This window comes from Oncorhynchus nerka, linkage group LG9a (assembly GCF_034236695.1).
Source record: "Oncorhynchus nerka isolate Pitt River linkage group LG9a, Oner_Uvic_2.0, whole genome shotgun sequence".
NCBI classification, from domain to species: Eukaryota; Metazoa; Chordata; class Actinopteri; order Salmoniformes; family Salmonidae; genus Oncorhynchus; species Oncorhynchus nerka.
The window spans coordinates 32978088-33003638 of record NC_088404.1 but is presented as its reverse complement, the minus strand read 5'-3'; the positions used below and the strand labels follow the sequence as shown (position 1 = coordinate 33003638).

The window sequence follows — 25551 nt, the reverse complement described above, 5'->3', positions numbered from 1 at the left end:
AGAGAGAGAGATTGAAGGCATAATATCATGTTTACAGTACATTCCAACAGGGTCGTTTCTATAGGGAACATGACAGAACAGAGAGACCCATTCGACATATACCGGCCTACTGTGTGTATATGTGTGTGTGGAGATGGAACTTGCTTTAAAAGTAAGTAACCTTTTCATTTCTATAGGGAACATGACAGAACAAAGACACATTTTACAAATGCCAGGGTGTGTGTGTGTGTGTGGTGAATATCATGTGGTGGGTAAACAGCTTAATAGATGAAGAGTAAAAGCAGCAACAAAGAACACTAGAAACATTCACTCCCTTTATCTAATACAGTGTGGTACATTGATTACACCTCATAATGTCTAAATATCTCCTACTTCAGTTAAATATTCAAAGGAAGTGCTACAGGGTGTGCAGACTTTCATTCCAACCCATCATCAAAGTGTATTCCAGAAAGAGAAAAGTGTCCTATCTCCAGACTTGGTAACCAGCCTTGGTAATGAAAGCTCTGAAGTCGAAATGCATTCGTTTTTCATGATAAAAAAAGCATTTTCTAGTCATCTTCCACTACGCTGAATGATATGGGCGCCGGTCAGCACTGGTTACCAGCCCTGGCAGATGACGTACGCTCCGGTGGTTGGGTCAAGCCACTCAGTAAAGCAGGAGCCACAGTTCCGCAAACGACACTCAGCCATCGGGTTACCAAGACAACGTGCTTCACGGCAGAGGTCAGGGCAGGTCATGGGGGCAGAGCCAAGAGGACAACCGGAAAACCAGTGTAGTTCAAAACAAAACCTACAACACACACACAAACCAATGAGAAGATACAATAACAACTTCTACTCTAAAGAGATATATTCACGACTCACTGGCTACTGTTTACACCCCCTCTCTAATTGACTGATGGTTACCTGCTGTCTGGGGTGATTGGCAGCCAAATGCCCCGTCCCCTCTGTAACATCACCTTGTGGGTGTAGTAGTCATCAGAATGCTTCTGTCCCGCCCACTCCCGCTCCAGCTGACCAATCAGGGCTTGGCTCTCCTCTTGATCCAGAGCCATCCAATCCTGCAAAGGCCAGTGCTGAGGCAGGGCTGTGATTGGAGAGCAGGTTCTTGTAATGTGGTTAAGAGTGTGTTGATTGGTTGAAATTAGCTGCTGTTGGGTGTGGTAGTAGAACCGTAGGTAGTGCGGTCCGTTGTAGAACCAGTTACAGCTGTCCTTATCGTATCCGTCTGGTCGAAATCCAAATGCATCAAAACCACCCCGGTCCAAACCAAAGGGGTCGAAACCATAAACACTGTAGCCACTGTCGCTAAAGAGCTCTGACATAACCTTCTCTCTTTCTCTCTCCTCCTCCTCTCTACTCTCCTCTCTCACCTCACTCTCCTTCTCTTTCTCCCCCTGAGTCTCCTCTTCTCTCTCCTCCTCCCTCATAAACAATCCATCCCAGCGCATCCCGAACCATGTAACATTGTGGCGGTTAAACCCATAGCGGTTGTATCCAGAAATGTCATAGCCCTCTCTGTCGATGTGGTCACGGTCCAAACCATCCTTACTGTAACCAAGCAGGTCCCAGCCCATGCGGTTGAAACCTTGTCTGTCATATCCATTGCGATTGTAACCACTGTGGTCAAAGCCATCATAGCCTTGTGCATTGTAATCATAGGTGCTGTGTTTATGGTTGTTTTGTGTATCTTGTCTCTTTCTGTGATAGCTGGCAGTGTCTTTCGCTCCTCTGTGGCGGCCCTTCCCTCTTTCGGCATAGAGTGATGATGTCACATTGCAGGGAGCTCCGAGGGTTATGGGTACATACACCACACACAGTTGTTCCCGTGAAGACATCACATCATCAGGAGCAATGCCGAACGGCTTCATCTTGACGAGACGCTGCCTCACCGGGTACTTGGTGTGTAGGTGAGTGTGCCCATGAGCTTCTTCATGAGTGTGCACGTCTCTGTGCCTGTCCTGCCAGTGTGTCCAGAGCTTGTCGATGAAAGCGGCGTGTGAGAGGTAGAGGGGGTCATAGGCGGCCAGAGGAGAAGCCATGTGGCCCCCCACCCAGAGCCTAAATAGCCCAGACAGCCCCTGCAGAGCCTGGGAGAACAACAGGAAGTTTCCCTGGGACAGTAGCTTCTGGACGCTCACCGCGTCAGGCACAGACACCTGCTGAGACCAAGGGACAACGTCAGAGGAAAACATGACAGACAAATAAAGATCACTTTATTGACCTTTAGCAATGACATACAGTAATCATTTCATAGTGTATACAGCTTCAAAACATGAGGAAAATTGTAAAATCATGAGGCTAACCGAGGTGTTGAAGCTCCGTCGTAGACAGGGGGACCAGTGGAACCGTGCAGACAAGCCCTGGAAGGAGTGGTGGGGGACACAGCCTGAGACATAGTTGCTCTCTTGCTCTCCATCCCCCTCACTCGCTCTATCCCTCTCTTCATCCCTTTCCCTCTCGCCATTCCTCTCTCTCTCTCCGTCCCCTCCAAACATCTCGGGCTGCCAGACAGCTGAGGTCAAAAGATCACCAGAGTCGACCGTCCACTCGAAGTACGGAACACCCAGTTGGCATGACGACACAGTCTGGAGCTCCTGCTCCACCACCCGCAGGAAGTAGCGCTGCCAGGGCAGGAAGTAGGTGTGGCCACCAGCCTGAGGGGAGAACTCAGCTCTCAGCTTGGTGAAACCATCCCATACACCTACACAAAATCCAACATGAAAACAAGACTGATCCAAGGTATAATAGAGAACAAATGTCAGTTAGCTATACACTTGGGTAGTAAAGAGTTAGCTGTACATGAGTACCTGGCTAGTAGAGTTAGCTGTAAAAGTGTATCTAGCTAGTAAAGTAAGCTGTACAGAGTACCTAGCTAGTAGAGTTAGCTGTACAAGTGTACCTAGCTAGTAGGGAGTTTGCTATACAGATGTGCCTAGCTAGCTAGGGAGTTAGCTATACAGGTGTACCAGGGATTGCGTTAGGGACATTTCACTGCCAGCATTTTAAGTTAAAGCTGTAAACGGATAATAGAGTAGTACGGAGTTAGATATATAAGGTGTACCTCGCCAGTAGGGAGTTAGCTATACAGGTGTACCTAGCTAGTAGGGAGTTAGCTATACAGGTGTACCTAGCTAGTAGGGAGTTAGTTATACAGGTGTATCTAGCTAGCTAGGAAGTTAGCTGTACAGGTGTATCTAGCTAGCTAGGGAGTTAGCTGTATAGGTGTATCTAGCTAGCTAGGGAGTTAGCTGTACAGATGTATCTAGCTAGCTAGGGAGTTAGCTGTACAAGTGTATCTAGCTAGCTAGGGAGTTAGCTGTATAGGTGTATCTAGCTAGCTAGGGAGTTAGCTATACAGGTGTATCTAGCTGGCTAGGGAGTTAGCTGTACAGGTGTATCTAGCTAGCTAGGGAGTTAGCTGTACAAGTGTATCTAGCTAGCTAGGGAGTTAGCTGTACAGATGTATCTAGCTAGCTAGGGAGTTAGCTGTACAGGTGTATCTAGCTAGCTATGGAGTTAGCTGTACAAGTGCATCTAGCTAGCTAGGGAGTTAGCTGTACAGGTGTATCTAGCTAGCTAGGGAGTTAGCTGTACAGGTGTATCTAGCTAGCTAGGGAGTTAGCCGTACAGGTGTATCTAGCTAGCTAGGGAGTTAGCCGTAACAGGTGTATCTAGCTAGCTAGGTAGTTAGCTGTACAGGTGTATCTAGCTAGCTAGGGAGTTAGCTGTACAGGTGTATCTAGCTAGCTAGGGAGTTAGCTGTACAAGTGTATCTAGCTAGCTGTACATGTGTATCTAGCTAGCTAGGGAGTTAGCTATACAGGTGTATCTAGCTAGCTAGGGAGTTAGCTGTACAGGTGTATCTAGCTAGCTAGGGAGTTAGCTATACAGGTGTATCTAGCTAGCTAGGGAGTTAGCTGTACAGGTGTATCTAGCTAGCTAGGGAGTTAGCTGTACAGGTATCCAGGGTTTCCGTTAGGAAGATGTGGCGCCGGACATTTGACCGTCAGTCTTTTAATTTAACGGACATTTGATACATTAACCTGATTAGGGCGTCCACCCACGATGCTTAGAATGACAGAAATCACATTTATGTTTATTCATCTTAACAGAATATGCAGCTAGAAGATGCAACGGCGGTGTCCGAATTCGCGTGCGCACTTTGAAGATGTTAAAATAACTGCCACATTTACTTTTTCTCAGCCAACAAGATGGGTAACGAACAGCAAAATCACTAGCCTATGTCAATATAATATCCCCCATAGGAGAAAAGTTTACCTATTCTATTGGTCAGCTTGTTGTTCTGTGTAAGAAAAAATAGCCTATTCCAAACAGACTCTGGGACAGTTGTGGGACGATAGATCCCAAAATTATGCAACCAGTAGGCCTAGGCTACATGAAAAGAAATGAGGCTGATGCAACAGATCAGATCGTTTAGCTTAAAATGTTGACAAACTATTATTTCTTCATATTTTAAGTGCAGCAACGCACACAAGGCAGTACGTTACACGCATTATTCTACAATGTAGAACATAGTAAAAATAAAGAAAAACCCTGGAATGAGTAGGTGTGTCCAAACTTTTGACTGGTATTGTATATACAGTTGAAGTCGGAAGTTTACATTCACTTAGGTTGGAGTCATTAAAACTCACTTTTCAACCACTCCACAAATTTCTTGTTAAGAAACTACAGTTCTGGCAAGTCGGTTAGGACATCTACTTTGTGCATGACACATGTACTTTTTCCAACAATTGTTTACAGACAGATTATTTCACTGTATCACAATGCCAGTGGGTCATACACTAAATTGACTGTGCCTTTAAACAGCCTGGAAAATTCCAGGCTTCTGATAGGCTAATTGACATAATTTGAGTCAATTGGCGGTGTGGATGTATTTCAAGGCCTACCTTCAAACTCAGTGCCTCTTTGCTTGACATCATGGGAAAATGAAATAGAAATCAGCCAAGACCTCAGAAAAAAAATTGTAGACCTCCAAAAGTCTGGTTTATCCTTGGGAGCAATTTCCAAACGCATGAAGGTACCACGTTCATCTGTACAAATAATAGTACACAAGTATAAACACCATGGGACCACGCAGCCGTCATACTGCTCAGGAAGGAGACACGTTCTGTCTCCTAGAGATGAACGTACTTGGGTGTGAAAAGTGCAAATCAATACCAGAACAACAACAAAGGACCATGTGAAGATTCTGGAGGAAACAGGTACAAAAGTATCTATACCCACAGTAAAATGAGACCTATATCGACATCACCTGAAAGCAAGGAAGAAGCCACTGCTCCAAAACTGCCATAAAAAAGCCAGACTACGGTTTGCAACTGGACATGGGGACAAAGATCGTACTTTTTGGAGAAATGTCCTCTTGTCTGATGAAACAAAAATAGAACTGTTTGGCCATAATGACCATCGTTGTGTTTGGAGGAAAAAAGGGGAGGCCTGCAAGCTGTGGAACACCATCCCAACCGTGAAGCACTGGGGTGGCAGCATCATGTTGTGGGGGTGCTTTGCTGCAGGAGGGACTGGTGCACTTCACAAAATAGATGGGATCACGAGGGAGGAAAAGTACGTGGATATATTGAAGCAACATCTCAGGACATCAGTCAGGAAGTTAAAGCTTGGTCACAAATGGGTCTTCCAAATAGATAATGACCCCAAGCATTCTTCCAAAGTTGTGGCAAAATGGCTTAAGGACAACAAAGTCAAGGTATTGGAGTGGCCATCACAAAGCCCTGACCTCAATCCTATAGAAAATTTGTGGGCAGAACTGAAAAAGCCTGTGCGAGCAAGGAGGCCTACACACCTGACTCAGTTACACCAGCTCTGTCAGGAGGAATGGGACAAAATTCACCCAACGTATTGTGGGAAGCTTGTGGAAGGCTACCCGAAACGTTTGACCAAGTTAAACAATTTAAAGGCAATGCTACCAAATACTAATTGAGTGTATGTAAACTTCTGAACCACTGGGAATGTGATGAAATAAATAAAATCTGAAATAAGTAATTCTCTCTACTATTATTCTGACATTTCACATTCTTAAAATAAAGTGGTGATCCTAACTGACCTAAACGTCAGGAATTGTGAAGTTTAAATGTGTTTGGCTAAGGTGTATGTAAACTTCTGACTTCAACTGTATATATATATATTATTATATATATTTTTTTAAATATATTTTCCGTTATTATTTTCCCAGAACCCTACCACCCCTCCCCTAATTGGAGTTAACTCATGGACAACAACACTTAGGCTTTTACTTCCAGCTTCTACTGTACATACTATATACATTTTACAGACACAATGTAGTATTTATCTTAGTGTAACAGTATAACTTTAGACCTTTAGACCGTCCCCTCGCCCATACCCGGGCGCGAACCAGGGACCCTCTGCACACATCAACAACAGTCACCCACGAAGCATCGTTACCCATCGCTCCACAAAAGCCGCGGCCCTTGCAGAGCAAGGGGAACTACTACTTCAAGGTCTCAGAGCAAGTGACGTCACCGATTGAAACGCTATTTAGCGCGCACGGCTAACTAAGCTAGCCGTTTCACATCCGTTACATTAGTAGTAGTATTTACAATATTTATATTTTGTTTGTTTTGAATCTCATTCTTCAGCTACCCTCAACCCCTCCCATCTATCTCTGTTGTTTCACAAAAGTTCTGAACCTACAGTATATACATTTTACAGACACAGTATATTTTACATTAGTTACCTTGTTGTTTTTAGTCGCAAAAGTTCTTTGCATAATGCAATTAGCGGGAACACACTGTTGTCAAAAGCTCACTGCACATGCGAGAGGTTTTATGTGAGAGAGATGAAAATATCTGTTCGAAATTTAGAAAGAGGGGAGATCTAAAGATGCAACAACTAGCATGGCTAGGATCGTGCCTATGGCTACTGGACAATGAAAGAAAGTTGATTTGAAAACCAATAGAACATGACACAAATAAGCTCTGGTGTCAATAGCATATGGAAGTATTTTTTTAAGGTCAGATTTTACTTTGAAGCAAAGCAAGACGTGCCTCATTATATTCATTAAAATGTTCAGGTTTCAAACAATTAAGTATATGTGTTCAAAATGCATACTGCCTCCAGCTCATTGTAAGTTGGTGTGTGACGTGATGAAGCCTGCCTACCGTTGCCTATGCACTTGAATAGCGAATTGGAAATGAGCTGGAGGCAGTATGCATTTTGAACACATATACTTAATTACGAATTGGAATTATCAGTTGAGAAATTTAAATAGCAGCGCTTTTTAATCGTGGCCATCAAAGCAGTTTTTAACATACGATTGAATTTATAATTGTTGCGCAATGATTGGGCTTATAAAACAATGTTTCACTCTTGCAGTAACAAATTAGCTTTTTGAGGAGCTGTAGCAGCAGCTCGCACTGTCTGACAGAATAGGCTCTGTAGCTGTATGCTGTGCATGTGTGATAAACATAACGACTAACAAAAATACACAAGCACCAATTTAATTCCACTAAATTATGTAAATGAACCTATAGACTGATAAGCATGACCAGTTAAATGTATTTCCATCGACTGGTATTTCCATCAATGATTAGGCTAAAAATTATTATTTAGTAATGCAACATTTTTTTTCTCCCGGCCAATTGACTGGCGGCAGTTTTATTTAATCGGCTTTTCATTATTTTTTGGGGGGCCAAAAGCCGGCTATTACTAGCTAACGGAAATCCTGAGGTATTGGGACAGTGAATTTTTGTAGTTGGCTCTGTACTCCGGCACTTTGGATTTGAAATTATACAACGACTAAGAGGTTAAAGTGCAGACTGACAGCTTTAGTTTGAAGGTATTTTCAACCATATCGGTTGAACCGTTTAGAAAAAACTACTTTTAGACCAAAAGTATTAGCACAAATTCATTTACATGTGTATTAATGAAGTAAAAAGTATTTGGTCCCATTTTCATAGCACGCAAAGCCACATCAAGCTTGTGACTCTACAAATTTGTTGGATCCATTTGCTTTTTGTTTTGGTCATGTTTCAGATTATTTTGTGCCCTATAGAAGTGAATGATAAATGGTATTGTGTCATTTTGGAGTAACTTTTATTGTAAATAACAATAGAATATGTTTCTAAACACTTCTACATTAATGTGGATGCTACCATGATTACGGATAATCCTACAATAATCGTGGATAATGATGAGTGACGAAGTTAGACACACGAATATCATACTCCCACAAATATGCTAACCTCCCCTGTTACATGATCACTCATCATGACACAAAAAGTGCAGTAATTTCTACACGGTGTACCGATATGGATGAAAATAACCTCAAATTAAAACTGACAGTCTGCACTTTAACCTCATAGTCATTGTATCACTTGTATCACCTGATGACAAGGTGGCGAATCGCATCTCTGCATGTCTGGCAGACATATCAGTGTGGATGACGGATCACCACCTCAAGCTGAACCTCGGCAAGACGGAGCTGCTCTTCCTCCCGGGGAAGGACTGCCCGTTCCATGATCTCGCCATCACGGTTGACAACTCCACTGTGTCCTCCTCCCAGAGCGCTAAGAACCTTGGCGTGATCCTGGACAACACCCTGTCGTTCTCAACTAACATCAAGGCGGTGGACCGTTCCTGTAGGTTCATGCTCTACAACATCCGCAGAGTACGACCCTGCCTCACACAGGAAGCGGCGCAGGTCCTAATCCAGGCACTTGTCATCTCCCGTCTGGATTACTGCAACTCGCTGTTGGCTGGGCTCCCTGCCTGTGCCATTAAACCCCTACAACTCATCCAGAACGCCGCAGCCCGTCTGGTGTTCAACCTTCCCAAGTTCTCTCACGTCACCCCGCTCCTCCACTCTCTCCACTGGCTTCCAGTTGAAGCTCGCATCCGCTACAAGACCATGGTGCTTGCCTACGGAGCTGTGAGGGGAACGGCACCTCAGTACCTCCAGGCTCTGATCAGGCCCTACACCCAAACAAGGGCACTGCGTTCATCCACCTCTGGCCTGCTCGCCTCCCTACCACTGAGGAAGTACAGTTCCCGCTCAGCCCAGTCAAAACTGTTCGCTGCTCTGGCCCCCCAATGGTGGAACAAACTCCCTCACGACGCCAGGACAGCGGAGTCAATCACCACCTTCCGGAGACACCTGAAACCCCACCTCTTTAAGGAATACCTAGGATAGGATAAAGTAATCCTTCTCACCCCCCCTTAAAAGATTTAGATGCACTATTGTAAGTGGCTGCTCCACTGGATGTCATAAGGTGAATGCACCAATTTGTAAGTCGCTCTGGATAAGAGCGTCTGCTAAATGACTTAAATGTAAATGTAAATGTAAATCCAAAGTGATGGAGTACAGAGCCAAAACAGCAACAATTGTGTACCTAGCTAGTTGAGAGTTAGTTGTACACAGGTGTACCTAGCTAGTTGGGAGTTAGTTGTACACATGTGTACCTGACTGGTTGGGAGTTAGTTGTACACAGGTGTACCTAGCTGGTTGGGAGTTAGTTGTACACAGGTGTACCTAGCTGGTTGGGAGTTAGCGGTACACAGGTGTACCTAGCTAGTTGGGAGTTAGTTGTACACATGGGTACCTGACTGGTTGGGAGTTAGTTGTACACAGGTGTACCTAGCTAGTTGGGAGTTAGCTGTACACAGGTGTACCTAGCTGGTTGGGAGTTAGCTGTACATAGGTGTACCTAGCTGGTTGGGAGTTAGCTGTACACAGGTGTACCTAGCTGGTTGGGAGTTAGCTGTACACAGGTGTACCTAGCTGGTTGGGAGTTAGCTGTACACAGGTGTACCTAGCTGGTTGGGAGTTAGCTGTACATAGGTGTACCTAGCTGGTTGGGAGTTAGCTGTACACAGGTGTACCTAGCTGGTTGGGAGTTAGCTGTACACAGGTGTACCTAGCTGGTTGGGAGTTAGCTGTACACAGGTGTACCTAGCTGGTTGGGAGTTAGCTGTACACAGGTGTACCTAGCTGGTTGGGAGTTAGCTGTACACAGGTGTACCTAGCTGGTTGGGAGTTAGCTGTACACAGGTGTACCTAGCTGGTTGGGAGTTAGCTGTACACAGGTGTACCTAGCTGGTTGGGAGTTAGCTGTACACAGGTGTACCTAGCTAGTTGGGAGTTAGCTGTACACAGGTGTACCTAGCTGGTTGGGAGTTAGCTGTACGCAGGTGTACCTTGCTAGTTGGGAGTTAGCTGTACACAGGTGTAACTATCTAGTTGGGAGTTAGCTGCACACAGGTGTACCTGGCTGGTTGGGAGTTAGCTGTACACAGGTGTACCTAGCTGGTTGGGAGTTAGCTGTACACAGGTGTACCTAGCTAGTTGGGAGTTAGTTGTACACAGGTGTACCTAGCTGGTTGGGAGTTAGCTGTACACAGGTGTAACTATCTAGTTGGGATTTAGCTGCACACAGGTGTACCTGGCTGTGCGTAGAGCCTCCTGATGGCTCGTTGGTACTGGCGCCTCTCTTTCAGGGTCAGGTCTCGTATCTCCTTCCGCTGTGTCAGTTGACTACACCCACACTGCACCGCTCCGCTTTGATCACACAAACACTCTTCACAGCCATGCCTGAACCTCTCCCCGTAGCTCCGTGGCAGGCTATGGTAGAGGCAGCCACAGGCGTGGACGCAACCCACCTCAGAGCAGCGCTGGCCGGGGGAGAAACTCACAGCCTCTCCCTCTCCCTGCAGGTCCCTGACCCTGGCCTGACAGGCTGACACAGACAGGTACTCACAGCTGTAGATGAAATCAGCATCTGTCCCGTCAAACCCACTAGCATTTTTCTCTCTCCCTCTCTCCTCCTTTCTTTCTCTCTGCTGGTCTGGCCTGGTCAGGTTGAACCACTGGTAACCAAAGTGATCAGATCCGTCCTCCTCCAATGTCCTCTTGTCAGTTATTTCTCCAAACCATGCCTCTTCCTCCTTTTGGCCCCTTCCACTCTGCTCCTGGTTGGAGGTTGTGTTGTATCCATGGCGACCATTGCCCTGGCTGTCGTAGCCAATGAGAGGGCTCCATTTGGGCAGGCGGAAGCAGCAGGCTCCCATCATGCACTGCTCCTGGCAGGCCTCGAGGGAGAGGAAGTTGTTGTTGCTGTTTCCTGTGCAGAACAGGAAGTGGTCACAGCGGCCATGGGCGGGGCTGAAGGACCAGCGACGCTGAGGCAAACTCTGACCTCTACAGCTGCCCTCTGGACGGGGCTGCCAGCATGCCTACACACACACACACACACACACACACACACACACACACACACACACACACACACACACACACACACACACACACACACACACACACACACACACACACACACACAGCGCCTTTAACCCTCCCTAACTCAGTGCAGCATTCTCCATCAAACATCAGGACAATGCTAGTCTAATGTTAGGCATTAAGTACTACAAAGCAGTGTGAGTTTCCAGAAAACCTCGTAGATAAAGTGGAGTTTTTCTCTCAACAACCTAGCCGCACCAGGCCTGAGGGAGTAACAATTGAGAAATGTATTTTTGACAATGAATGAAGCACTTTGTTTAAAAGACGATTTGTACTTGATCCAGCAATGCGGTCAGGAGGTTTCCGTACGGCGGGTGTGATTTGCAATTGCTAAGATTCCAGAGGATTACAGAGGCCAAATCGAGCTCCATACGGTGACACCGTGCACCTCCCAAATGTAGCAACAATGCAGAGGGCCCTGCATAGCTCCGTATAGCGCCGCATTGAAATGATTGGTTGATGGTTGGTGGGGGTGGTACATCCTGTATAAACACAAACTCACTTCCTTGACAACTTCCTTGACAAAAAACATGGAGAACTTTTATGAAAGGCTATCAGAACCACAAGAGGTTAGTGGCACCTTAATTGGGAGAACAGGCCCCTGGTAATGGCTGGAGTGGAATCAGTGGAATTGTATCAAACACATGGTTTCCATGTCTTTAATGCCATTCCATTCACACTGTTCCAGACATTATTATGAGCCGTCCTCCTCTCACCACTGTTAAGAACAAGTTCACAAATAAAATACATCTTTATGATACCTCGTGTAGGGATTTAAAAGACACCAACATGAGTTTGAACGCCTGAAAGAGATCGGGGAGATAATGGGGATAGATGTGGCAAAGAGGTCAATGGAGAGCAGATAGTGGGGGATAGAAGGATGCTGGATTGGCACACATTCAACAAATCTGATCTAACAAAGTGGATATTTGTCAAATCCATCATGATTGATATATTGTAACAGGCCCAGTATATGGTTACCAAAATCCCATTTGGATATATTTGGCTGTTTTCACTGCATAACATTTAGAAGTTGTCCCTTTTCAGGTTTGTAAAAAGTGGTGGTGGCAGTCAAAGTCGGTTTTAACAGTAATGCAGTTGATTGATAACGATGACATGAACATGTGTTGGGGTTGACATACACTCAAGCATTATACTCTGATTGTTACCTCAACATAGTGTGAAATACACATATAAACAATAGCCTAAATCTATGCTATTTTTTGCTGGGGGGCAATTGTGAGATTCGGGATGGAGATGCAGGTGGGAAAACTGTGCAGCCTTTTACCCTCATGCTATCTTGGCTGAGCTCCTATGTCAAGTGCTGGGAAACGGACTCCAACATCTCAGAAGAGCTAATGTTTTGTCTTTTCGTTTAGGCAGTTGCTCGTAATTAGCTGGATGGCTAAAGAGATTATATCTGAATCACTACGAGTGGTGTGGTGCAGACCAATTTATTGGATGCGTATGACAGCTCCCCGAAGCGCAAGAAGTATGAATGTTCTGACTTCTGCAGAGGCCGCATTGCTGTAAATGCTATATGGCCACTGCAGATCTCGGATTGACCATAAATTGACTTTCAGAGTAATTTGGGTCTCAGTCCTTGAGAGATAAGTACAACTTTAGCTATGAAGGCTTTGGGAAACTCAACCCAGATTGTTTACCAACACAGCACTACCCCACAGCAGATCACTACACGCTATTTACATCTCAGGAAAAATCTACAAAACGAACTACTCAGCATGCAATTCTACAGCGAAGCAAAACTCTAGAAAACACAGCTCTGCAGCTCACACGCAACTCTACAACACAACTCTACAGCAGTGGTTTTTAACTTGTGGTATGCGGAGGTACTGCAGGTGGGCCTCAATTGTTTTAATTTGTTTTTCTTCCAAAAATAATAACATAATGATGTTATAAACAATTTCGCAAATTGTTTAACAAACATCCATTTTGGGGCCTATACAGAGTGGCACAGCGGTCTAAGGCACTGCTTCGCAGTGCTAGAGGCGTCGCTACAGATCCGGGTTTGTGTCCCGGGCTGTGTCGCAGCCAGCCGCGACCGGAAGACCCATGAGGTGGCGCACAATTGGCCCAGCATCGTCTGGGTTAGGGGAGGGTTTGGCCGGCTGGGCGAATGCACGCTGACTTCGGTCGCCAGCTGTACGACAGATTGGTGCGGCTGGCTTCCGGATTAAGCAAGCAGTCTGTCAAGAAGAAGGGTGGCTTAGTGGGGTCATGTTTAATCTGTTACATTCGCTGTAAAAATGTACTCTAAATTCGACCGCTAAGATATTTTATGTAAAAAAAAAATTGCGACTGTTAATGGTGGTCCTCAAGAGCTTTTGACAGTGATTTCCCTGGAAAGGAAAAAGTTGTGAATCGCTGCTCTACAGTACTCACACACATCTCTAGAAAACACACAGCTCTGCAGGACACAAGAAAACTCTACGACACACACAACTCTAGAAAACACACAGCTCTGCAGGACACAAGAAAACTCTATGACACACACAACTCTAGAAAACACAAAACTCTATAAAGTGGTGTCCAAACCTGTCAGAGTTCTGACCCACCTCAAGCCTGTCAAATGTTCTGCTGACCTGTCAGATAAACCAAACAGCCACAAGGATCACACCAACACACTCCACTAGTATGGTCAAGTTTTGTCTAGTCTAATACACTCATCTAGAATAGTTTAAATGTCTATTCTATGTGGTAGTACCTGTGTTAGCTGTGTTTCACAGTATGTCCCGGTGGTATAGGGGGGGCAGAGGCAGCGGAACCCAGCAAGGTCAGAGGTCAAAGAGACACACACACCCCCATTACGACAGGGGCGGGATTCTGGGGGGGCAGCAATGTATGCCTCTGTTTGTTTCACACATTGGATGCTTGTGTGGGTGAGTGTTGTTTGTGTCTTGTGCGTGCGTGTGTGCAGTGTTTACCCATATTCATAAATCGTTGCCGCCACTCCCAAAAAATCTGATACTTAAACCAGATATACGGTACAGTGCCTTAGGAAAGTATTCAGACCGCTTGACCTTTTCCACATTATGTTAGGTTACAGCCTTATTCTACAATTGATTAAATCATTTTTCCCCCTCTTCAATCCAAACACAATACCCCATAATGACAAAGCAAAAACGTTTTTTTATACATTTTTGTTAATTTATAAATAAAAATAAAAATGAAATATCACCATTTACATTAAATGTAAATGTATTCAGACCTTTTACTCAGTACTTTGCTTAAGCACTTTTGGCAGCTATTACAGCCTAGAGTCTTCTTGGATATGATGTTTTTACAAGTTTGGCACACCTGTATTTGGAGAGTTTCTCCTATTCTTCTCTGTAGATCCTCTCAAGCTCTGTCAGGTTGGATGGGGAGCATTGCTGCACAGCTATTTTCAGGTCTCTCCAGAGATGTTTGATCGGGTTCAAGTCCGAGCTCTCGCTGGGATACTCAAGGACATTCAGAGACTTGTTCCGAAGCCACTCCTGCGTTGTCTTGGCTGTGTGCTTAGGGTCGTTGTCCTGTTGGAAAGTGAACCTTCACCCCAGTCTGAGGTTCTGAGCGCTCTGGTGCAGGTTTTCATCAAGGATCTCTCTGTACTTTTCTCCTTTAATGTTTGCCTCTGACTAGTACCAGTCCCTGCCACTGAAAAACATCTCCACAAAGTGATGCTGATACCACCATACTTCCCAGTAGGGATGGTGCCAGGTTTCCTCCAGACGTGACGCTTGGCATTCAGGCCACAGAGTTCTATATTGGTTTCATCAGACCAGAGAATTTGGTTTCTTATGGTTTGAGAGTATTTAGGTGCCTTTTGGCAAACTCTTTAGGTGCCTTTTGGGCCTTTTACTGAGGAGTGGCTTCTGTCTCGCCACTCTAACATAAAGGCCTGATTGGTGTTTGTCCTTCTGGAATGTTCTCCCATCTCCACAGAGGAACTCTAAAGCTCTGACAGAGTGACCATTGGGTTCTTGGTCACCTCCCTGACCAAGTCCCTTCTCCCCCGATTGCTCCAGCTTTAGGAAGAGTGTTGATGGTTCCAAACTTCTTCGATTTAAGAATGATGGAGGCCACTGTGTTCTTGGGAACCTTGGAAAATTTTTTGGTACCCTTCCCCAAATCTGCGCCTCGACACAATACTGTCTCTGAGCTCTACGGACCGTTCCTTTGACTTCATAGCTTGGTTTTTGCTCTGACATGCACTTTCCAAGTAATCTCTAATCAATTGAATTTACAACAGGTGGACTGCAATCAACATCTCAAGAATGATCAATGGAAACAGGATGCACCTTGCGCTCAATTTCGTGTCTCATAGCAAAGGGTCTGAATACTTATGTAAATAAGCTATTTCAGTTTTTATGTTTTTGCCTTTGTCATTATGGGGTATTGTATGTAGATTGCTGAGGACCATTTTATTTTCTATCCATTTTAGAATAAGGCTGACACGTAACAAAGTGTGGAAAAAGTCAATAGGTCTGAATACTTTCTGAAGGAACTGTTAAGTATATAATGGAGCTACATATTTTAAATAGGATCATCTTTGAGACCTAACAATCACCAAAATAAAAACAAACCAAAAATGTCCTGGCATGGGGCCCCCATTGATTTTGTTATGTGTTTGAGTGACTCAGATAACATAAGAACACGGCAAAATCCACACGGTGGTTGAATCAACGTTGATTCCACATCATTTTAATGAAATGACATTGAACCAATGTGGAAATACATTGAATTGATGTCTGTGCCCAGTGTGAAACCATGGCAAAATGTGTAGAATTGCAAGAAACTAGCATTAAAACTGTGAAAATGTATCTCTGCCCCATGGCTAAATGTGTATATTCCCCACCACCCGCACTTACTTTGCCACTGCTGCTGAAACAAATGTTAGTGGGAAACACTGGTATGCCTGTGTTTGTGTGTGTGCAGTACGGTACCGACCGTCAGTAGGAGCAGAGCAGGTGACCTGTCCAGAGGTGCAGGTACAGAATGTGTTCCGGTGCGTCTCCCAGCGATGCCCCTCCTCCACCTGTCTCCCCTCCCACACACACCCACGCCTCACACACTCACACCCCTCCAGATACTGCACACGCGCCTGCAGGTCCACATTCTACACACACACACAGAGACACACACACACAGAAATAAATAGCCAATAGTCAGTCTTGCGTGAATAAGGATGAGTATACCTCAATTGCCCATTGAAATCTTTAAAAAAACATCACATTATAATACATGACTTTGCTGTGGCTACCTGGGCCTTGACCATGTCCAGCATGCGCTCCAGGCCCTCTAGCCTCTCCTCCAACCCCCTCAGCCAGTCCTCGCCCTGGGACTGAGACACAGGTTTCACCCCATGGGGTGATGGAGGACCCAGAAGCACCCCACCCCTCTGGGGCTGGTCGCCCTGGGGATGATGGGGGTGGAGAGAGGGGTTATGTGGCTGGTAGTTGGCTATATCATGCTGAGGTTCCAGCCCAGGTCCACTGTCAACCCTGTTTACTGGAGCAGAGTTATTGAGCTGGGCATGGGGAGGGCCTTGCAGAGAATCTGAGAAAGAGGGGAAGGGTGAGGGGAGAAGAACAGAGAAAGAGAGTGAGTGAGGGGGGATGAGGGGAAAGGGGAGCGAGAGTGAAAGAGGGAGGGAGAGGAGGAAGCCAGTAATCAGTTGATATAATACAAAAACAGTAGTTAATCTGTCTGAAAATGTGAATTAACAGTTAGACTCTAAACTTAGAATTCATAAATATACAACCTATAGGAAGTAGCCGGGGGACCACGTATAATATCTACACTAGTCCCCAGAGCCCCACAGTGCACACACACGCACGAGCATGTACAAGAGGACACACACACGAGCACACATGCCCACACACACACAGCATATGTTTTACTATCCTTGTGGAGACCTAACATTTATTTCCATTCAAAACACTATTTTCCTATAACCCTAACTCCTAACCCTAATTCTAACCCTAACTCTAATTGTAACCCTAAACCTAACCCCTAAGCCTAAAATATCCTTTGTCCTTGTGGGAACCTGGTAAATGTCCCACGAGGGAGAATTTTCCTTGTTTTACTATTCTTGTGGGGACTTTTGGGGATTTCCACAAGGATAGTAATACAATCCCCCCCTACACACACACACATCTTTCTGTGATTGGGTGGTCTGGCCTCAGGGTGGTCCTGTCAGAGTGAGGTCAGAGAGGACTAGAGGTCAAAGAGGTCAAAATTCATGACCCTGTTCCAGCCAATCATAATGGTTGGATTATTATATGACAGGGAGTGTGAGAAGCTGAAGGAGGGCTAATACTACAGTAATAGATTAGTACACTCAGTTCCTCATTCGTAGAGAATGACATGGACTTGTCTTAATGGCAAAGTAGCCATAAAACCAAAAGCCAGATTAAAAAACCTGTACCTGTAATGTTGTCACATTGCCACGGACGCCTCTGATACGCTCTGGTAGAGATCTCAGCTGTCTGCACATAACCCTACAGAGAGACAGTGATGGAGCAATAGAAGGGGAGAGAGAGAAAGAGAAACAGTTATCGAGTGCATACTTGCATGTGTGTACATGTGAATATATGTGTGTGAGTGTGTTTACTCACAGTGAACTTGCTCTCCATGTCACCCTGTGTGCTGGCCAGTGTGATGACTAGATCTGGGGGCAGCTGTAGTTTGACTCTCTCCTCTTTGTCTCTCTGTATAACCACTGCCTCTCTACAGTCCACAAACAGAGACACACGGCCAGCCTCCAGGGCCAGGGCCAACCGCACCCAGCCTCCCCCAGAGAAGGGACTTCCTCCTGGGAACAGGACACTGGCAAGTCCCTGGCCTTCCAAGCCAGCCTGGTGGTCCAGACGCAGAGATTTGGAGCGGGTAGAGGAGTAGAGTTGGAGGAGGGGCGAGGAAGAGGAGGAGGAGGAGAAAGAGAGCAGAGTGCCACTGGAGTCTGCACCCTGACGTGCCATCAGGTGAATTCCCAGACTGCCTTGCAGTGAGGAAACAAGGTAGTGGGAGTATTGTTCGGGAAGGGTCAGGTGAGGTGAGCGGGGGCGGAGTTTGTAGGCCTGGGTTCCAGGCCACTCCCCCTGGACTTTGGATACACCCTTTAAGGGGCGGGACATGTTGAGAGCCTCCAGTAGATTGATCACTGAGGGACAGACAAGACAATGAATGAGAATTGACAGAAAGATCAACAAGCAAGCCAATCAAAATATACACAAACGTATACACACACACACACACACACTGTCAGGTTGGCTAATACACACTCATGCTTCAGACCATGTCTGATACAACATGATAAACAGATTTCTGGGTCTGAAAGAGACAGAGCCACCAGAAAACATGTGGCGAGACAGATTTTGCCCTTGTACTTTTCAATCTGGTGGGGCAACTCCACACCAATTTCAAAGCAGCATCCCCGAATGCGTTTATCAGACATGAATTAGTTCACATCATAGAAAAACGTTTTGCAATAGAAAAGAAAGCAGTTAACCCACACGCTCGTTGCGACAGGTGGATTCACAATGGTCTCCTAGCTACACCCTATACAGAGCCTCATCAACTACGCCTTTAAACAGCTGTTTGGTTGCACCAGCACCTCGTTGTTTAACTCTGCACTTGGTTTCTTTCTTCGATCACGCTCCTCTCCGGTCTGTGGAATCAGCTGTGTGTTATCTAGTGGAAGAAACCCTTCTATCCTGCATGCCTGGTTGCCTGCCTTATGAGAGAGCAAACACAAATTTTAATGGAAAATTGCAGTTAATAAAAGCATTTTAATCATCCTCTAAAACTAGCTATTAGTCTATTTTATTTAACTAGGCAAGTCAGTTAAGAACAAATTCTTATTTTCAATGACAGCGGGTTAACTGCCTGTTCAGGGGCAGAACAACATATTTGTACCTTGTCAGCTCGAGGGTTTGAACTTGCAACCTTCCGGTTACTAGTCCAACGCTCTAACCACTAGGCTACCCCGCCGCCCCATATAGCTAGCTAACACAACTTCTAATGTTAGCTTTAGAGTAGCCTAGCTAGATAGCTAGCTAACATTAGCAGCTAGATTGAAACAATCATGCAGCCAGCTGCTAATGTTAATAATTTAGACTCACTGAATAAATGTATTTGGCCCAGGATAAAGAAGATGAAACGATCTGCTGCTGCTACCCAAGGCCAAGGAATACTGAAGTTCCTGAAAAGGTTAGTCAGCCAGTTTGTTAGTCCAGTAATGTTTGTTGATATATTATTTTATTTCCAATACTTGTCTTTTTTTTCTTTTACAAATGTTTGTGGTGCACATTTCACTGTCTTAAAAGTCAAAAACGTAAAACTTCCGCCACAGAGCAGTCTACACAGACAATATAAACGCATTTGTCCAACCATAACAGATTGATGGCTAATGCAGAAAGAGATCATTTATTTTCTAGCACCACCATAACTTTCCCATATATAGAGAGACAGCCATAATGGTGTCAGTCTTTGAACTTCTTGGCCTTCCTGTGACACCAGGTGTTGTAGATGTCATGGAGGGCAAGCAGTGTGCCCCTAATGATGTTGTGGGCTGACCACACCACCCTCTGGAGTGCCCTGTAGTTGTCTATGTGAAGGGACCATTAGGTCATCAGTTATGTGCACGCGGAGGAACATAAAGCTTTTGACCGTTTCCACTGTGGCACGTCGTTGTGGATGCAGGGGTGCTCTCTCTCTCTGCTGTGTCCTGTAGTCCACGATCAGCTCCTTTATTTTGTTGACGTTGAGGTAGAGGTTATTTTCCTGGCACCACTCCACAATGGCTCTCACCTCCTCCCTGTAGGCTGTCTCGTCATTGTTGATAATCAGGCCTACCACTGCTGTGTCATCTGCAAACTTGATGATTGAGTTGGAGATGTGCGTGGCCACGCACTTATAGATGAACAGGGGCACCCTGTGGGGCACCCGCGTTGAGCATCAACGTGGTGCAGGTGTTGTTGACCACCTTTACCACTTGGGGTCAGCCCATCAGGATGTTCAGGGCCTAGTTGCACAGGGAGGGGTTATGACCTAGGGCCTGAGCTTAGTGATGAACATTACATAGGTATTTGTCTTGTCCAGGTGGGATAGGGCAGTGTGCAGTGCAATGACGATTGCTTCATCCTTGGATCTGTTGGGATGGTATGCGAATTGTAGTGGGTCTAGGTTGTTGGCTAAGGTGGAGGTGATATGGTCCTTAAATATCCTCTCAACGCACATCATGATGACAGATGTGAGTGTAACGGATGTGAAACGCTAGCTTAGTTAGCGGTGGTTCGCGCTAAATTGTGTTTCAATCGGTGACTTCACTTGCTCTGAGACCTTGAAGTAGTGGTTCCCCTTGTTCTGCAAGGGCCGTGGCTTTTGTGGAGCGATGGGTAACGATGCTTCGTGGGTGACTGTTGTTGATGTGTGCAGAGGGTCCCTGGTTCGCGCCCGTGTATGGGTGAGGGGACGGTCTAAAGTCATACTGTTACATGAGCTCCTACGGGGTGATAGTCATTTAGTTCAGTTACCTTAGCTTTTTTTGTGTACAGGAACCATGTAGGACATCTTGAAGGAAGTGGGGACAAACAGACTGATTAAATATATGGATTTGACAGGCAATCAGTTCCTACAGTGAGCGCCAGGGAATCTGGTGGGCCAAATCAGAGAGGAAGAGGTGAAGCGAGAGAGATAACTGGGCCCAAAATCTGTCTACTCCAGCTGTTGGCATTTTATTCATTTTTTTCTTTCACCAAGCGAGGAGTTTTTTTGTGATGGTCAATGAGTGTCGAATTTGGTTAACAAAATATGGAATGGCTTATTTGCTATGTGTAATCAAGAGAACCATTGCACTCTGTGTGTAAATACTGCAAATTCAGACAAAGGAAGTGGTGTAATGAACTGGGGATACCTAGTCAGTTGTACAACTGAATGCCTTCAACTGAAATGTGTCTTCCGAATTTAACCCAACCCCTCTGAAGCAGAGAGGTGCGGGGGGCTGCCATAATCCACATCCACGTCTTCGGCGCCCGGGGAACAGTGGGTTAACTGCCTAGCTCAGGTGCAGAACGACAGATACTTACCTTGTAAGCTCAGGGATTCGATCCAGCAACCTTTCGGTTACTGGCCCAACGCTCTAACCACTTAATGGGTTCGCAATCAAAAAGATGTTGCATAAAGCTTACTTCATTATTCAATGTTTTTAACTATTTTCCCCGCATCAGGGATAGCATTCTCAGACTTTACAGCTTTACAGCCTTCTTCAGTGTTTAGGTAAAATTGTATTTTAATTCAAAACAGCATTTGTAAATGTGTACCTTATTGCTATGCGTGCCTTATTTGATCGAATGTAAGTTTTGTAATGTTTAGATTGTTACGAGTATACTAATATAAATAGGACACATTGGCTAAAATGGTCCCACCTGATCTAGCCTCCTCCTGACTGCCTTCCATTTATTAAGAAATGTATTTTCATTGTTAGAGTGGCCACTAGAGTATCTGGTCAATATAATGGATAATCTGCGGCCAAATGGAGACCAGGACAACAACACAAAGTTAGTGGTTTTATGACTTGCACATACTGTGTGTAGTGTTACATGTAATCCTGCCTTGTTACAGAGTCCACTGTGTAAAGTGTTACATGTAACCCTGCCTTGTTACAGAGTCCACTGTGTGTAGTGTTACATGTAATCCTGCCTTGTTACAGAGTCCACTGTGTAAAGTGTTACATGTAACCCTGCCTTGTTACAGAGTCCACTGTGTAAAGTGTTACATGTAATCCTGCCTTGTTACAGAGTCCACTGTGTGTAGTGTTACATGTAATCCTGCATTGTTACAGAGTCCACTGTGTGTAGTGTTACATGTAATCCTGCCTTGTTACAGAGTCCACTGTGTAAAGTGTTACATGTAACCCTGCCTTGTTACAGAGTCCACTGTGTGTAGTGTTACATGTAATCCTGCCTTGTTACAGAGTCCACTGTGTAAAGTGTTACATGTAACCCTGCCTTGTTACAGAGTCCACTGTGTAAAGTGTTACATGTAACCCTGCCTTGTTACAGAGTCCACTGTGTGTAGTGTTACATGTAACCCTGCCTTGTTACAGAGTCCACTGTGTGTAGTGTTACATGTAATCCTGCCTTGTTACAGAGTCCACTGTGTAAAGTGTTACATGTAACCCTGCCTTGTTACAGAGTCCACTGTGTAAAGTGTTACATGTAACCCTGCCTTGTTACAGAGTCCACTGTGTAAAGTGTTACATGTAACCCTGCCTTGTTACAGAGTCCACTGTGTAAAGTGTTACATGTAACCCTGCCTTGTTACATAGTCCACTGTGTGTAGTGTTACATGTAACCCTGCCTTGTTACAGAGTCCACTGTGTAAAGTGTTACATGTAACCCTGCCTTGTTACAGAGTCCACTGTGTAAAGTGTTACATGTAACCCTGCCTTGTTACATAGTCCACTGTGTGTAGTGTTACATGTAACCCTGCCTTGTTACAGAGTCCACTGTGTAAAGTGTTACATGTAACCCTGCCTTGTTACAGAGTCCACTGTGTGTAGTGTTACATGTAACCCTGCCTTGTTACAGAGTCCACTGTGTAAAGTGTTACATGTAACCCTGCCTTGTTACAGAGTCCACTGTGTAAAGTGTTACATGTAACCCTGCCTTGTTACAGAGTCCACTGTGTGTAGTGTTACATGTAACCCTTTCTCACATAAAGCTTACATAATGAATAATTGCAGAGAAGCACAGTGTATAGAGTTAATGTGACATTATAACCATTCTTTGCATAACATTCAACCCTGCTAAGTAGTTCACTAAACTACAGAGTACTGTATGTTGTCTATTGAAGTGGTTGTCTCTGGCTCTTTTGATATCAGATTCAGAATGAATAATAACAAGGTTTCTGGTAGTTTGAAAGGGTTTCATCCACCTGAGGCCAGGAGTGTTTCCAATTCACATAACCCAACAAGAAAACCCCCTGTCCTATAGTCATAGCACAGATGAAAAGGGACGCTATCTAAAATAATACTTGTTTTTCATAGCCTACGATAGGACCCATAGTTTTACCTCACTAAGTCATGAGAGAGAGAGAGAGAGAGAGAGAGAGAGAGAGAGGGAGAGAGAGAGAGAGAAAGAGAGAGAGAGAAAGAGAGAAAGAGAGACTGTGCGGTCTACACACAGTGTCAATGTTCCAATGATGTAACTGACCCTAAATTAATGCAAAAAGTAGTCTAACATTTCAACACAGTCACTGATTGATTAGATACAATGACTAACAGATCCTGGCAGACATACTTTTAATATTATCATCAAATCATGTTACACACATACACACACACGCACACACATACACCGTGCAACCTAACCATTGTTCTGAGAAACAGTTTTGCGGGAGTCAATATCGTAAACACATACCGTTCTCATGGTTTGTATCTATAGGGTGTGCTCGAAGGGACGAACACACACTCAACCACACACACAGCAGGGTCTTCAGCCAGCGGACCTCCATTCCCACACGGCTGGTTGTGAGTGTGTGAACACCTCCGCAGAAAGAAAGTTCCCCTTCGGTTCACACTTTGCGCGCCTCAAATCCGCTTGAAAAGTTACTCCATAGTAGTGACAAGGAATTTAAATAGCCTAGTTAAATGCGATAATTTGACATTCAAATCGATTCATTTGAAACGTTAATTTGACAAACAAAGAAGCGCCAACAAGTTATGTCCTTATTTCCAACACGGTCTATCTGAACTGCGTCCACCCGGACTTCAGCTCTTCTTCCCCGATGTCAACGAGCGATGCGCGTCACAGAAACACGAAACATCTGGATGCAGGCAGGCTCTCTATCTCCGGGGAGGCTATACGGACACGCCTGGTCTATACCAGTTGAGTGGGGACGAACGGATTCGGTTTAGTCAGTTTAGTCAGACGTCCTAATGAGCCATCCACAGCTAGGTAGTTATACTAGTTTATGCTTGAGGCTAGAATTTGAAACTTGTCTGCCGAAGTCAGGACTTGAGAGTGTTCAGAATCATGTAGATTTTATCAGACTTCAAAAGCAACAAATGTGCTTTAGCTGTCACACTGGCTTGGTATTATCTATCTAGCTACCCACTGGGCACAGACTTCATATCAATGTCTAGTTTTGATTTACATTTGGTTGAGTTGTCAACTAACGTGAATTCAACATAAAACCAATTTTAAAAATCACCATGTCATTGGATGTAGGTTAAAAGTTGGGTGAAATTAGACGAAATTACCTTATATTGCTAACTTTTTTCAAATCCATTCAATTTTCCACGTTGGTTCAAGGTGATCACATATTTTGGGGTTGTTGAAATTACGTGCAAACAACGTTGATTGAACCAGTTTTTGCCCAGTGGGTTATTACAGGACAGCAGTGCTCAGCAAGCTCGGGCATAAGGACTGTGCACCTTGTGTTTCCGGCAGCGCAAACTCTCCTCATTGACCAGCGGTAGCCAGTAGGCCTACCAACTGGGCACAGACATCATATCAACTTCTATTTCACGTTGGTTCAACACAATTTCTATGTGGAAACAATGTTGATTCAACCAGTGTGTGTCCAGTGGGTAGACTATCAACACAGTATCACAGATTACTGTGAAATTATAGGAAATTCGTGACAGGCACACAAAAAAACGATGTTTTTTTGTTTGTAGTATACAGTGAATTTCAATCACAGATCAAATCAAAGTTTATTTGTCACATGCGCCGAATATAGTGAAATGCTTACTTACAGGCTCTAACCAATAGTGCAAAAAGGTATTAGGTGAACAATAGGTAAGTAAAGAAATAAAACAACAGTAAAAAGACAGGCTATATACAGTAGGGAGGCTATAAAAGTAGCGAGGCTATATACAGACACCAGTTAGACAGGCTGATTGAGGGAGTATGTACATGAATGTATAGTTAAAGTGACTATGCATATATGATGAACAGAGAGTAGCAGCAGCATAATAGAGGGGTTGGAGGGGCACACAATGCAAATAGTCCGGGTAGCCATTTGATTATGGCTTTGGGGTAAAAACTGTCGAGAAGCCTTTTTGTGCTAGACTTGGCACTCTGGTAGCGCTTGCCATGCGGTAATAGAGAGAACAGTCTATGACTGGGGTGGCTGGGATCTTTGACAATTTTTAGGGCCTTCCTCTGACACAGTCTGGTGTAGAGGTCCTGGATAGCAGGCAGCTTAGCCCCAGTGATGTACTGGGCTGTACGAACTACCCTCTGTTGTGC

At 44.8% G+C, this 25551-nt stretch overlaps 2 protein-coding genes across 2 annotated transcripts in view; both read right to left on the bottom strand.

Moving 5' to 3' along the window:
• The window catches only part of kcp (kielin cysteine rich BMP regulator), a 45472-nt gene extending 21355 nt beyond the window's left edge, over positions 1-24117 (bottom strand). Inside the window, exons 1-5 of the mRNA XM_029643425.2 lie at positions 23716-24117; positions 17911-18455; positions 17721-17793; positions 16554-16849; positions 16241-16409 (exon numbers count right to left, since the gene is read on the bottom strand). Of these exons, the coding sequence (XP_029499285.1) occupies positions 16241-16409; positions 16554-16849; positions 17721-17793; positions 17911-18455; positions 23716-23809 (1177 nt within the window). The 5' untranslated portion in view covers positions 23810-24117. The remainder of the gene's footprint in view (positions 1-16240; positions 16410-16553; positions 16850-17720; positions 17794-17910; positions 18456-23715) is intronic.
• Positions 297-13886, bottom strand: LOC115114968 (uncharacterized). The gene is made up of 4 exons (XM_029643426.2): positions 10437-13886; positions 2307-2704; positions 907-2159; positions 297-790 (listed from the first exon to the last, which is right to left on the bottom strand). Exons 1-4 carry the CDS (start codon positions 11062-11064, stop codon positions 598-600), a joined length of 2472 nt encoding a protein of 823 aa, XP_029499286.1. The 5' UTR covers positions 11065-13886; the 3' UTR covers positions 297-597.
• Positions 24118-25551: the final 1434 nt, after the last annotated feature.

Excerpts from the sequence above, each read along its gene's own strand:
- LOC115114968 (XM_029643426.2), bottom strand. The coding sequence starts at position 11,064 with ATGATGGGAGCCTGCTGCTTCCGCCTGCCCAAATGGAGCCCTCTCATT. Across the intron at positions 2,160-2,306 it reads GACGGAGCTTCAACACCTCG|GTGTCTGTGCCTGACGCGGT; the intron begins GTTAGCCTCATG and ends TGGTCTCAGCAG. Across the intron at positions 791-906 it reads CCAATCACCCCAGACAGCAG|GTTTTGTTTTGAACTACACT; the intron begins GTAACCATCAGT and ends TGTGTGTTGTAG.